Genomic DNA, 12,981 nt, shown 5'->3' on the forward strand with positions numbered 1-12,981 from the left:
ACTAACGAGTTTTTTGAGATACCAGCTGTCTCTCGGCTGATTTTTTGCATTGAGTTGATAGAGTAATTTGAGTTAACGAGCTCCTTAATGAGCTTGGTCTCAGAACGAATTAAACTCGTAAGTCAAGGCCCCACTGTATTGCCATTTTAGGGGATATTATTTTTTTCCTGTTGGTGTAAAGCAACCAAATTTTAGCAAATTCATATTTTGGTAAATTTAATTTAAATAATGCTTATAAGATTTGGCATCCTGTGGGCTAATAATGAACATATTTCACTGGAAAGAATGCAGAGCATTTTTAAAACTCCTACTTTTGGCTCCATAATAGGGAGAGTGTTTTTTTCTTGTAATAAATTCATCTCTCAGCACAAACAAGTGAGTTATGTATGTTATATTTCTGTGTATCTTAGAAGTGGGGAAACAGATTATTTCTTACTAGAGGCCTGGTACATGAAAATTCATGCACTAGAGGGGGGGGTCCCTCAGCCCGGCCTACACCCTCTCACAGTCTGGGAGCCCTCAGGGGATGTCCGACTGATGGCTGCCTGAGCCCCGGGCCTCGCCGCCACTGTAGCTTTGTCCGGATGGACTTCCGGAAGACATCCACCCTAATTAGCATATTACCCTTTTATTAGTATAGATTATAAATGCTTGATGTAGATTTCTGCTTTTTGAGAAACATGGAATTACTGCTAGGGTTTTAATTTGAATTAATGGACCTAATAAAAATTATCAACATGTATTTGAAAGCTTATCAGTATTATGTGATCATATGACTTTAATGAGTTCCATATGGAATATTAGCTATGGTAGAAGCAGTTTTTATGACCCATATTACCATTTTCTTGTTAATTAAATCTGGGGAGCATATCTTTAGGCTATTTTCATACACATACATTTAGACAGATGTACACACAGAGAAAGATTATAAGCTTTGACAATCACAAGTCATTAATGAAAATTATAATTTAACCTAAATGTTAGCTATAACTATCATTATCAAGCATTTTTGTAACAGATATGGGTAAGCACTTGAATATATGACCACATTTAATCTTTATTATAAGCTAAAAGTTTAGCTACAGCTCACTGCAGAATATAGATTTCCTTGTTAATTTAGTTGTAGGTCTGTTTCCTTGGTTACAGTGAATATTTTCTAGCGATTTCTATTATTTTAAAAAACCCTCTGATTATATACTATTTGCTAGTGGAACAACTCTGCTATTGTAGCTTTTTTGGATAGATAAATTTTTTTACAACTAGTAGTAGTTTTGAGAATCTTTAAAACTGTTCCTATTATCCTAAAACAGAGACTTCCTTTTATAGGAGAGAAAATTTTGCATAAAACAAGATATAAGTAGCATAAATTTTATTTTATCTAGAAAATTAAGAGTTTGGAAACTAAAACCTGTGGTTTCCAGGAATGGAAAAAAATTTCATCACCAATTATTCAACAATATGCTTAATTACCTCATACATTTTCTTAGAAAATTTTACTTTTCATCTTCCATTTTATCAGTGCTGGAAGTTTCATCATCTTCCTCCAGCTGAATAAGTCTTCTCCTTCTTAACAAATGTATGAAATCAGTTGCTCAAACCCATCATAGGTCTGGAAACTGTGCTGTCACGTGGCTCTTCATTCTTCTGCTAAGTCTCATTGAAGCTTGAAATATCCATGTTGATAAGGGCAGGGCGAGGGAGAGTCCCACCAATGCCAGGAAAAGAGAGAAGCCAAGTCTATGGCTTCTGATGACCCACTTTGGTCATCCTAAAATATTTTTAGGAAGTGTGACTGTGGAGTAACACTTGTATTGGGCCAGGTACTGTTGGTATAAGAAATTATTAGAAGAAACTTCTGTTTCTTGGGATGTGGACCTGGCCACCTAACAGCAGAATATACTCTAGCCCCAATCCAACATACACTGAGTGGCCAGATTATTATGACCACCCCATCAGTACTTCATTGACACTTCCAAAAATACTGACTATTTTCCTAAGCAAATACTCTCAAGGTTTTATTATTATTATTTTTTGTATAACTAATTCACTTCATTGTACTGATGGGGTGGTCATAATAATCTGGCCAGTCATAATAATCTGGCCACTCAGTGTAGGTCCTTTTTGCATGCTATTTATTAACTATACATTCTAAAATTTTAAGAGGGTTTCTAATGTCAACTCCACGTGCTATAATTTTCTAAAATTGTTATGAAATATATGGGATTTGGTTAGGAAGAGTCTGATTATCTCAGTGTATCTGTAGAGTGCTTTACATAATATTCATTGGGTTTGCAAAATGCGTCGTTAAATGAATGTGATTATTTTAATGTCAAATTTATGTTTCTCAGTTTTTTTAAATATCCTCTAGAACTTTGGGGTTACAGGTTCTTACATTGTTTTTAAAGCTCTGGGGGAAAAACCTTTTTAATGAATTCTGATAAAAAAAATTTATCATAAAAGTAAATTTATAGGGACATTCATGAATTTAAATATGAAGTGTTTCATGTGACTGAGAATAGAAAAATGCCATTGAACAATCCAGTGTTTGACATGGAGCCATAGTATAGTAAAGAATAATTCCTTTTAGGCTTCTTATTCAGGATGCCAGCTATAATCCCACTGTTGAACACAGAAAGTATAAACCTCCCAATGAAATGCTGTATTTTAAGCTAAGGTTTATACATATAAAGATTATATTGAATTGAAAAATATCTGATAATATGAAACCTATGAGCAGAAAAAGGTTTAGGTTGGCATTTCTTTTTCTAACCCCTAAACTTGCATTTATTTATTTGACTGATTTATACATTCTACAATCAAACTACAGCTTTTATAAAGCGCCAATTTATTCTCTGGTATTCCAGACTTTAGTAGTTTCACCTACGATCAAATAAAGAAGATCAGTAAAGTTCTGTTAGCTATAATTTCATCAGAATGGACATTTATAGTATATGGAAATCAATCAAAGTAGATGAAATGGTAAATCTGGTAAAAAATAGAGTTTTTCAAAATTGTTTAGACCTGACTTAGGTAAGTGTCTTGACCTCCCTTGCTCTCAGTTTTTCCATCTATGAAGTTGGAAACTTGATCTAGAAATTCACTAAAGTACCCCTCCAGCTCAAAAGTTCCATAATGATAAGAGGTAATAGAGTCATCTCTCAGTATCCACAAGGCTTTGGTTACAGGACCCCCTCGGATACCAAAATCTGCAGATGCTCAAGACCTTTATATAAATTGGCGAGTATTTGCATATAACACACATCCTCTTTAAGCCACCTCTAGATTAGTAATAATCCCTAATGTAATGTAAATGCTATGTAAATAGTTGTTTACTATATTGTTTAGGGAATAACGACAAGAAAAAAGTCTGTACATGTTCAGTAGAGATGGTAGAGATGTAACGATCGTAGGTGAAACTACATAGTACACATCAGCACAATGTAACATTTCCCCCCCAAATATTTTGGATTCACGATTGGTTGAACCAAGGATATAGAATGCACAGATACAGAGGGCTGACTGTACATTTATGTTTTTTATTACAAATGGTCCAGAAAGCTAGAATTTCTTCAGTTAGTGCCTCACCCTGCTTGGACACTGGTGTGGTTGAATATTTCAGCTTTATCTCTTATTTCTTCATATGCTGACACATAACGGACATCGATAGACCTTTTGGGAGAGGGTGAGTAAAGCTTTATTTTAAACTTCTGTTTTGAGAGGCTTCTGGATCTTGCTAACTGCCTTCATTTTGATCTTTTGGAACCTGGTGTATTTTTCGTCCTCTCCTTTTCTTCCCTTCCACCTGTTCTCCATCTCTGGTGCAACGTAGACTCTCTGGCTACACTTTCCTCTGCTCCCTCTGAAGCACAGATTTCAGATCCATTTGCATCAGAACCCACCCCTCCTACTACAGCTGCTGAAATTGCAACTGCTTCAGCTTCTGCCTCAACTACTACAACTGTTACTGCAGTCACTGCTGAAGTGGATCTCTTCGGAGGTTAGTTAGTCACATCACTGTTCCTTCATTTTCTTTCCAGGATTGCTGAGGTGTAAAAGTCCGTACATTATTCAACAGCATGTCAGAGTGCTTAAATATTTTTTTAATGTTTATTCATGTCTGTTTACCTTAGCTAAATTTATCAACTTTATCTTTATTCAATTTCAGTGGTTTTAGAGCAGAGGTTGACTTTCTGTTTCTCAAAGTGGAAATTATCACTAGAACTCTTGTCCCATATGTGTTTCTGCCCTGCAGTATCTATGCAAAAGTGGTACCAGATCTAATACTTTTAATTTTGTGCATGTTCAGTAGAGATGGTAGGCCAGATTCACACTAGCAGGGAGAAAAAAACATTGGGGGAATATGGTAGGAGAAATCCTGGCCTAAGTTATTTCTTAAGATTTAGGACAAAAAAATCATCTAAGAGAGTTTAGATTTGGAGGACTCTGAAGAGAGTTTGGGGATATGCCCAGTTTTGCAACTTTAAGCATATTCTATCTAAGCAAAAACTTGGACCATCTTTGGCTCTGGGACTTTGAGAGATCATTTGAATGAGCTCTTGACATAGATTAAAAACAGGTTTAGGTGAGACTTTGAAAGGATTGAAAATATGCAAATGTAAATTCTGACACAGAGTTGATTTAGAGCTATGGGCGTGGGTCATATATCCTAGACTCTGCCAGGATCATCTGCCTGGACCTGGTGAGCCATCTGAAGGCAGTTTGTTTAGGTATTCCCATCTGCGTGGTGCTAATGTCCAGACCTGGAAAGGTGCTCCTATCAATTGTACAAGTCGGGTAGTGTTATATTCATCATAGTTTTGTGTTTCTTCATTATAATATAACATCTTTCCCAGGGCATTTTGAGAATATGGTAAAGACATTGGAGGAAGCAAATGATGGGGAGGGCAGGAGACTTTTGGCAGGCTCTGGTGCATTCAGATCCTCCCCTGGCACTTACTCTGACACGCTGTCACATACCATTGTTCTCCATGCCGGACCCCGGTCTCTGAGGTCTGCCAACATTGTCTAAGACAAGGAGCACTCCAGGAGACAGCAACGTTGTCACTGTTTCAGGAAAGGAATTTGCACTACCATTCCTACAGGAGAAACCTGTTTTTTAAAAGGAGGAGGGAAGGGTTTGCAGACTCTTGAATAGTGTATTTTAAAGCATCATCCACTAGAGAAAGTTTTTCAGTTATGCCTGTATAAATTTGGAGACCAAAAATTTGTGTTAGCTTACACATATAAAATAAACTTTTTCACGCCGCCCTTTTCCCTGCCCCTATTATTGATGTTGGGTATGGCAGTTTCTCATAGGCTCATGTTAACAGAAAAACTTCAATGAGACTAGGGATGGATGGACAACAATTTAGTGCTTAAGCATTTAGTGCCTTTAGCGTTTTAGATTTTTGTTTTTCAGGCTATGTGTAAGGAGCTAATTGCCTCTAAGAAATCAATTCCATCTTGCTTCTCTCATGGCTCTCTAGAATAATAGAGCTAAAGATATTTCTTTGAAATAATCTTTGTGTCATTATGCTGTTTGTGTTGGTCATTTCTTCTGCTTTAACTACATTTGTCAGGCAGAGAAATATGTATGTTTGAAAATACTTTTATAATGCCATTATTTCTACCCTAAAATACAAATTTAAAGGACTAGTACAATAAGTAAATGACTAGTAATACAGAAAATCATATAAATTAATGCCAAAGAATGGGGCTCTCCCTTGATTTCACCTTTGTTCTTTCTAGTCACCTGGCTAGAGGTTGAGTACAGGTGCGTACATCTCATCAGTTATTTTTACTGATCTGTATAGTTAATAAAACTGGCCTCTCACAGCTATAAAATCTCTATGCTTTATGTGTCAGGAGTCTATGTGTGTCACTCTTTTGCAGTTTTCAGTGATATTCCTTAATTTATTTCATATTCTTCATTGATTCATAAGGAATCATTTAGAGATGGGATTTTAAATAAAAACTTAAATGAGAGTCTCTGGCCACGATATCTGGCCATTTTTAAAAAAATCATGTGTCTCTAAAATGGGCAAGTGGTAGAACTTTTGAATATTAGACACCAGTTATTTGGTCTACACAACCTTAAAACATGCCATTTTGAGATTTTATGTAGCATGCATAGCAGTATTAAGTAGATTTCTTTAGAAATAAGCTTAAAGAATTTTAACTTCTGAAAAAATGGCCAATTGTTTAATTTCTTGGATATGAAATATTAAAGCATCAGATTTTCTATGTATTTTATTTCACTTGAAAAGTAGGAAATGTCTATTATTTTTAAACATTCAGATTATACCCACATAATATTTTAGTCATCTCAGTAGAAGTTATTAAACAAGTTTCTCAGAAACAGTTTTACTAAATGTTTTACTTTTTTAAAAAAATAAACTTAAATAAAAATCTTCTTTCTGTGGTCATGCATAATAGCACTGGAAGGCTCTGTTTAAAAATTTCAGTAAAACTTAAAAGATATTGATAAAACTAAAAGATAACATTCTTAAAAATATTCTACTTTTTATTTATGAAGACCTCACTAACACCACATTAGTTTGTAATAACATGGTTTCCTAAGCACTAGAATGCCATAGTGATGCTAATTCCTCTGCACAAGCACCAGGGTACCCTGTCAATCACCTGTATCAAGTTATGAACAAGCCTTCATGAGGCTTGGTAGTCTGTGAGCATAAAACCAGTGGCTTGAAACCCAAGGAACTTACCACACAGGCTGCCTTGATTTGGTGCGTGTTGGTTAACAAGCTGGCCTTAGGAGCTGAGAGGAACTGGAATGGTGACTCTAGGGCTGTTGAGAAGGATCATGTGATTTAAAGATGGCTTATGTGGCGAGAGAAGATGGGGAGAGTAGTTCAGGATGGGGAAAACGACAGCTGTTGGACATATTTTGGAAGGTAGTTACAAGAAGCTTGAGAGAAAATGCTTCCTAGATTGCTAAAAGGAAAAAAAAGACTAGCTACAGCCGTGTCAGTGAGGAGCATGCTGGGTAAGGCTTGGCAGAATTAGACGTAAACTGCCAATAGGTAACATGGGAAAGCGAACTGCATTGGAAATCGCTTTAGTTTTTGATACTGGAAGAATAATGTTGCCATTGATAATGAAAGAGAGCTAGGCATTAAAAGAAGTTTAAGAAAACAAACAATGTTGAAATGTTATCATCTCTCACAGTGCTGGGGCCGACTGGGCTCAGCTGGACAGTTCTTGCCCAGGGTTCCATTGTGGCTACAGTCAGACAGTGGCTGGGCAGTCTTCCTCATTGTATCTCCTTTTCTTGGGCTGGGAAGACTGAACAGGCAGGGCTGGAGTGGCTGGGCTCCAGTCTTTAAGAGAAGCTTTGATGGGAGTGAGTTAAGTTTATAATATTAAGTTTTACCAAATAGGAGAAGCATTAAGAGGAGATGTCTTGCTGACAGGAAAACCAACCAAAAAAACATTACTCTCCTGTGGATAGAGCTATCAATGTGGGTTTCACCTACTTACACATAAGTGATCATTAAAGAGGCCAGCAAGTCACACAGTGGATATTTATTTGGCCCCTCACACTGATATAACTGCTGTTTATTCCATTTTACAGGAGGAAATTGTATATAGTGGGATGCGGCATAGCTCATAACAGTGTTGCATAGTGGTTAGACACACACCTCAGTCAGACAGTTCATGGCCAAATCCTGACTCCGTCATTTGCTGGCTGTGTGACCTTGGTTCAGTCACTGAGCCTCCAAACTTCCATTCTCTTATCTACAAGGTGGAGATAGTAGAACCTATTTCACAAGATACCTAGGAATTAAATTTAATGATGCACATGAAATATTTACACAGTGACTGGCACATAAATATCACTGAATAGTGACTGCTACTATGGTTTCTACTATTCCCACTTTATTAGCCTGAGTTCCAAGTTTTATAGGAAAAAAAAGAAAGAAAATAGACCTGACTCATGACATAATGTTTTCAGCCCTTCCAATGTCCTCTTAGACTTTTCTTATGCTCTTCTGCCCCGTCTTAGGGTTTCATGTTGCTCTAAGTTCTCTATTATAGTATCCTTACCATGGCACCTGGAGAAGAAGGTGTGCCCTATCTCCTCATGTAGTTTTCATACTCCAGTATTATTACTTGGCCTCTCCCTCTCTGACCTCAGTGTAGCTGAGTGAAGCAATCAGATCCCATAAATCTAGAAGATATGAAGAACTGATTGTCCCGTTGTCCCTTCTAGGGATATTTGTGTTTTTGTAAAGGACCTCTTAAGCCAAGTGAGTCTCTAATTTAATGTTCGTTAGAGTACTTAATTTCATGCTGAGCCTCAAGAGATGGCTAATGTGTTTCGCAGTCAGATCATTTTGGAACGTGCTGGGATAAACAGAAACAAGGGCCTTGACTATAGGATTTCCTATAGCCTAATACACTACACAAATCTCTGAGAAAGGGGGTATACTGTGCAGTGTTTCCCACGTGTAACTGACAAACCCCTTTTCGTGGCCAGAAGCAGTGTTCTGGGGAACTCTGGTAGATGGGGAAGGCAGTGTTTTAAGATGGGAAGGCTAGCCTGTAAGTAACAGGTTCTACGTGGGTGTTGGTGCCCACTCTCCAGCAGTTTCTTCTAGGCAACTTACGATGGTTCATTCCTTTGTACTTTGGAACCATAGAAGCTCTTCAAAAACCCCAGGATTTTATTTCTATAATTAACATCATCTGTTGGGGGGGGAAAAAGCAACACATATTGGGAACCATCAACATTTTATAAATTGGGCATTTATAAACTGGGTCTGCCTGTATTTTAATGGATTTTTCTAACTCTAAATAGTAAGAACACATATTCTTAAAACATGAAACTATATTTTTAACCTAGTGAAAGGAGATCATTTTCCAAATAACTAGAGCAGTACAATATTTGAAAACAACAATAAATTTAAGTAAAAATAAAGGCATTATGGTGTCTTCCCCTAATTTTATTATCTCGTTATTTCTTTAAAAGAAGTCCTCGGTCGTACCTGAAAATGCTTTTCAAGGCTTATGAAGACCTACCTTTTATGAATACTTTGTAAACCTTTTGTATTAACAATATAATTTCTCCTGCACTAGACTGTAAAAAAAAATTTAAACTAGAACTGTTTTACATTACCGTTGTATATTTCAATTTATTGGCATTAAAGAAGACATCCATGTTGCTAGGAACCACTAAAGACCTCACAGTGATGTAGTGAATAAGTTAGCACCTGGACATCAACGTTTAATGTCTTAAATTACATAATGAAGTTATTTTTGTTTTAATTTTCACATCCATTAATTTCCAGTGATACATAAAACATGCTTCTCAGAGCCCTTATACAATGAGAATCCTGTTACCTTTTGGGTCCTCATAGGCCTCACAGTATCGACACTGTACCACTTGCATGTAACTAACACGAAGGGGCGCAAAGAGTTGTTTTGTGACCACCAACAGTGCATGGGCCGTAAAAATGCGTTTTAAGAAATTCATGTTGTATAAGGGAGCCTTCTTCGCAATTTAACGTGGTTCTTTTACTATATTTCTTCTCTCTTTATTCCTTTAATTTCTGCTGTTTTAAAAACTGCACCCGAGATGCCTTTGCAGCTTCTCCCGGGGAGGCCCCGGCCGCATCCGAAGGGGCCGCCGCCGCAGCCACCCCCACCCCCGTAGCCGCGGCACTCGATGCATGTTCAGGAAATGGTGGGTTTCAAGTCACGAGCCCGTCTGCTGTTTTTCTGTCCTAGTGTGGAACTGCCGTAGTTAGATGGGGCCATATGTGTTTCTAATTTTACTTTCTCCTGAGTCAAAAGTGTCATTCATCGTAGCTGACTAAGTAATGCTGGCACTTAAAACATTAAGACAACGAAGTGCATACTTATCAAAATTGACAATTTCTCAAGATTGACAATTTTTATCAGTGCAAGTATGCCCTCTTAATGTTTTTTTATTCTCTAATGCTATATTGCGACTCTTCCGTAACACAGAGTTCAAATATATAGGCATGTTTTAATGTATTTTCAAAGCTATTGGATTACGTGAGGATTTGAAGAATAACAATCTCTGATGCTAGACTGTAGGCTAATCTTACAAGTACCTTGACATGTTTTGGTTTCTTAACTTGCGGTAACTGCTAAATTTTCTTTTTTTTTTTTTCTTTAGAAAAGCATCCTAATCACTGACCCCTGCTAATAGGGCAGTAGTTTAGTGCAAGCAGCCTAATGAATGCCTAGCTAGTGGGTAAATATCCATGTCAGGTGTCTCTTACCGTAGTTATGATGCCAGTCTCGCGTCTCTTTCCGTAACTGATGCTGTATGTGTCTCCACTTTCCTTTCCAAAAGACCCCTTTGCCCCATCCGAAGGTAGTGCAGAGGCGGCACCCGAGCTGGACCTCTTTGCAATGAAGCCACCTGAGACCAGTGTTCCTGTAGTTACCCCTACAGCTAGCACAGCCCCTCCGGTTCCTGCCACTGCTCCTTCTCCTGCTCCCGCCATTGCAGCGGCCACTGCTGCCACCACCGCGGCTGCCGCCGCCACCGCCGCCGCCGCCACCACCGCCGCCACCGCCACCACCACCACCGCTCCTCCTGCTCTAGATATCTTTGGTGGTAATTTTTTGTTCTTGTCATTGAACTCATTACATCTGGTGGAGTGAATGCTGGTACTTGCGATATACTGCATCCACAGCTATCACTGCATGCACACTTGGTAACTGAATGGTTCTCTAGAAACCATGTGCTGCTTTTGTCAGAATTCCCCAGACGCCTAAGTCAGAACTGGAAAGTGATGCTGTTTCAGGCATCCAGCTGAGTAAAGGCGTGTGTGTTCTTGGTCTTAGATTTATTTGAGTCTGCTCCTGAAGTCGCTGCAGCGCCCAAGCCGGATGCTGCTCCTAGCATAGACCTGTTCGGTACAGGTAAAGCCAAAGCCACCCACCCCTCTCTTGCGTTAGTTTTCCCAAACGTGTTGGTGACTAAGCTCTTTGTACTCGCCTGTGTGAATGCATTTGCTAGATGTTTGGCTTTGATTTCAGCTTTCTACTCACTTCTGCTTGGTTTTGGTTTGTTTCCCTTTCGGAAGATGCTTTCTCCTCTCCACCACAAGGGGCCTCTCCTGTGCCTGAGAGCTCTCTCACCGCTGACCTCTTATCGGGTGAGTCCTTTTGCCCACATCAAGCCTTCAGATGTCCTGTGGGGGTCACGTGTGGAGAGGGCAATATGAAAGCGTGCAGTTTGTCTTGGGTCCTCTTAATCAAAAAACATCACTTTTTAAAATCTCGTTCTTTGGCCCGTCACCAACTGAGGAAGGTTAATATTTCAAATCTAACGCAATGAAAAGACAAAACTTATTTTTTTTTCACACTGAAACCTCTGACCTCAAGATGTCCAATTTTATTTTCTTCGGGAAAGTGTGTATTTTTAGATCCGTTTGCTTTCCCGTAACTGTCAAGACTGTCTGCATTGTACCGCCTGCTGTTAAACGTGAAATCTCAAGGAGCCGTTTGTCAAGGCTCACGGTTTCATTTTCCTTTGGGTGACCTGCGATGTTTCCTGTTGTGTGCTTCACTGCAGTGGATACATTTGCATCACCGGCTCCTGCAACCACTGCCTCTCCAGCAAAGGTGGATTCTTCAGGTGTGATAGACCTTTTCGGGGGTGCGTATCTCTCCTCCTTCAACACTTAACAGTCTTATTTTTTCTTCATAATAGTTTATAGATCCTCCCTTTCATTTTTTTTAACCATGTGAAGTCATTTCCATCTCTTGAATGTAAACTCCAGTTTTTAAGATCTTTGCCATTTCTTTGCATCATCTTCATCCTCATCAGTTCATAATTTTCCGTGCATGGCCTAACAACTCCAGATGATTGTTTTTAACTTTTCGTTCATCCTTATGTAGAATCAGCTCATTTGAATTTCTTTCTACTGTTCTTCCCTGGCGATCCTGATCTGTTGGCTAAAGCAACATTTCTAAGTTCTTAAAGGCAATATAAAAATGAACTAAATTCAGAATTGAAAACAAACAAGCCGGTCAAAACTGAACATATAAGCTCTAGATGTCATACATTATTTTGTAGAGTTTATTTATGTTGAGTTTGATGTTTTAAAATCCTTCCAAAGAATTGGGAGGTATCTCACTGATTTAAATGTATTTTCCTCTTCCTGTATTTGTTATTTAAAGGCAGGAAAATGTGCTGAATTAACTCCTGAATTACTCCTTTGGATGATTTATTTAAAGTCTTCTGTTAGCAGTAAATGTACAAGGGAAAAAAATGCAGGATAGAAGTGATTTCTTCATGAAAATCCATAAGTGTGTATCTGCTGGCTAAAATATTATCGTTAGCAAGTTAAACCCACACTAAGTACTCTGTGTGCCATGATGGGTAGGGTACACAAGGGGTGCAAAGATGTCACAGTTTCTGACATTCAGAGGCTCAAAAATTGTGGCAAATATACATGAAACCTTGACATATGAGAGTATAAGAGGGCTGTTGCTGCTGCTTGAATTGTTTAAAAAAATTAAGTTTAATAGAGTTATAAATGAGAAAGTTTTATTACCTTTGGACAAAATTCTTAACACTTTGATCTTATTTTGATAAATGACAGGATTTAGTCCAAAAGTTTTATCCTTTAAAAAGTTATCTTACTCTTACAAAGGCGTTAATTCTTAACTATTATAGCACTCTTTTGTTTTGAGAGAATAAAGTTATCAGAGCATAATTCAATTCACTCTGTCATTTCACATATCCATAGGCGACTAGCTCACCGTACAAAGCTCCATATGTATGCATTTATCTGCAAAACACTTAAATTACTCACTGTACTTACCATTTACACTCTTTTACTTTTTTGCTGCATAATGGATAATGGGTAGATGCATTTGGAACTAGTGCTTCTGAACCCCAACCTGCACCTCAGGCTGCTTCTAGTTCATCAGCATCGGCAGACCTACTAGCTGGTAATTAAATTAAAATAAAAT

The 12,981-nt window shown here is 38.1% G+C and overlaps 1 protein-coding gene across 9 annotated transcripts in view; it reads left to right on the forward strand.

Annotated features, from left to right (window-relative positions):
- Positions 1 to 12,981, forward strand: part of SNAP91 (synaptosome associated protein 91) — a 123,475-nt gene that overhangs the window by 80,633 nt on the left and 29,861 nt on the right. For 5 of the 9 annotated variants that reach the window (XM_059701064.1, XM_059701063.1, XM_059701062.1 and 2 more), the window contains exons 14-21: positions 3,668 to 3,682; positions 3,830 to 3,997; positions 9,599 to 9,706; positions 10,346 to 10,612; positions 10,843 to 10,920; positions 11,085 to 11,156; positions 11,576 to 11,659; positions 12,877 to 12,960. In XM_059701064.1, coding sequence (XP_059557047.1) covers positions 3,668 to 3,682; positions 3,830 to 3,997; positions 9,599 to 9,706; positions 10,346 to 10,612; positions 10,843 to 10,920; positions 11,085 to 11,156; positions 11,576 to 11,659; positions 12,877 to 12,960 — 876 coding nt within the window. The remainder of the gene's footprint in view (positions 1 to 3,667; positions 3,683 to 3,829; positions 3,998 to 9,598; positions 9,707 to 10,345; positions 10,613 to 10,842; positions 10,921 to 11,084; positions 11,157 to 11,575; positions 11,660 to 12,876; positions 12,961 to 12,981) is intronic. The other 4 variants (XM_059701068.1, XM_059701070.1, XM_059701069.1 and 1 more) reach the window with 3 other exon arrangements.

Source organism: Myotis daubentonii, chromosome 6, assembly GCF_963259705.1.
Source record: "Myotis daubentonii chromosome 6, mMyoDau2.1, whole genome shotgun sequence".
Taxonomy (NCBI): domain Eukaryota; kingdom Metazoa; phylum Chordata; class Mammalia; order Chiroptera; family Vespertilionidae; genus Myotis; species Myotis daubentonii.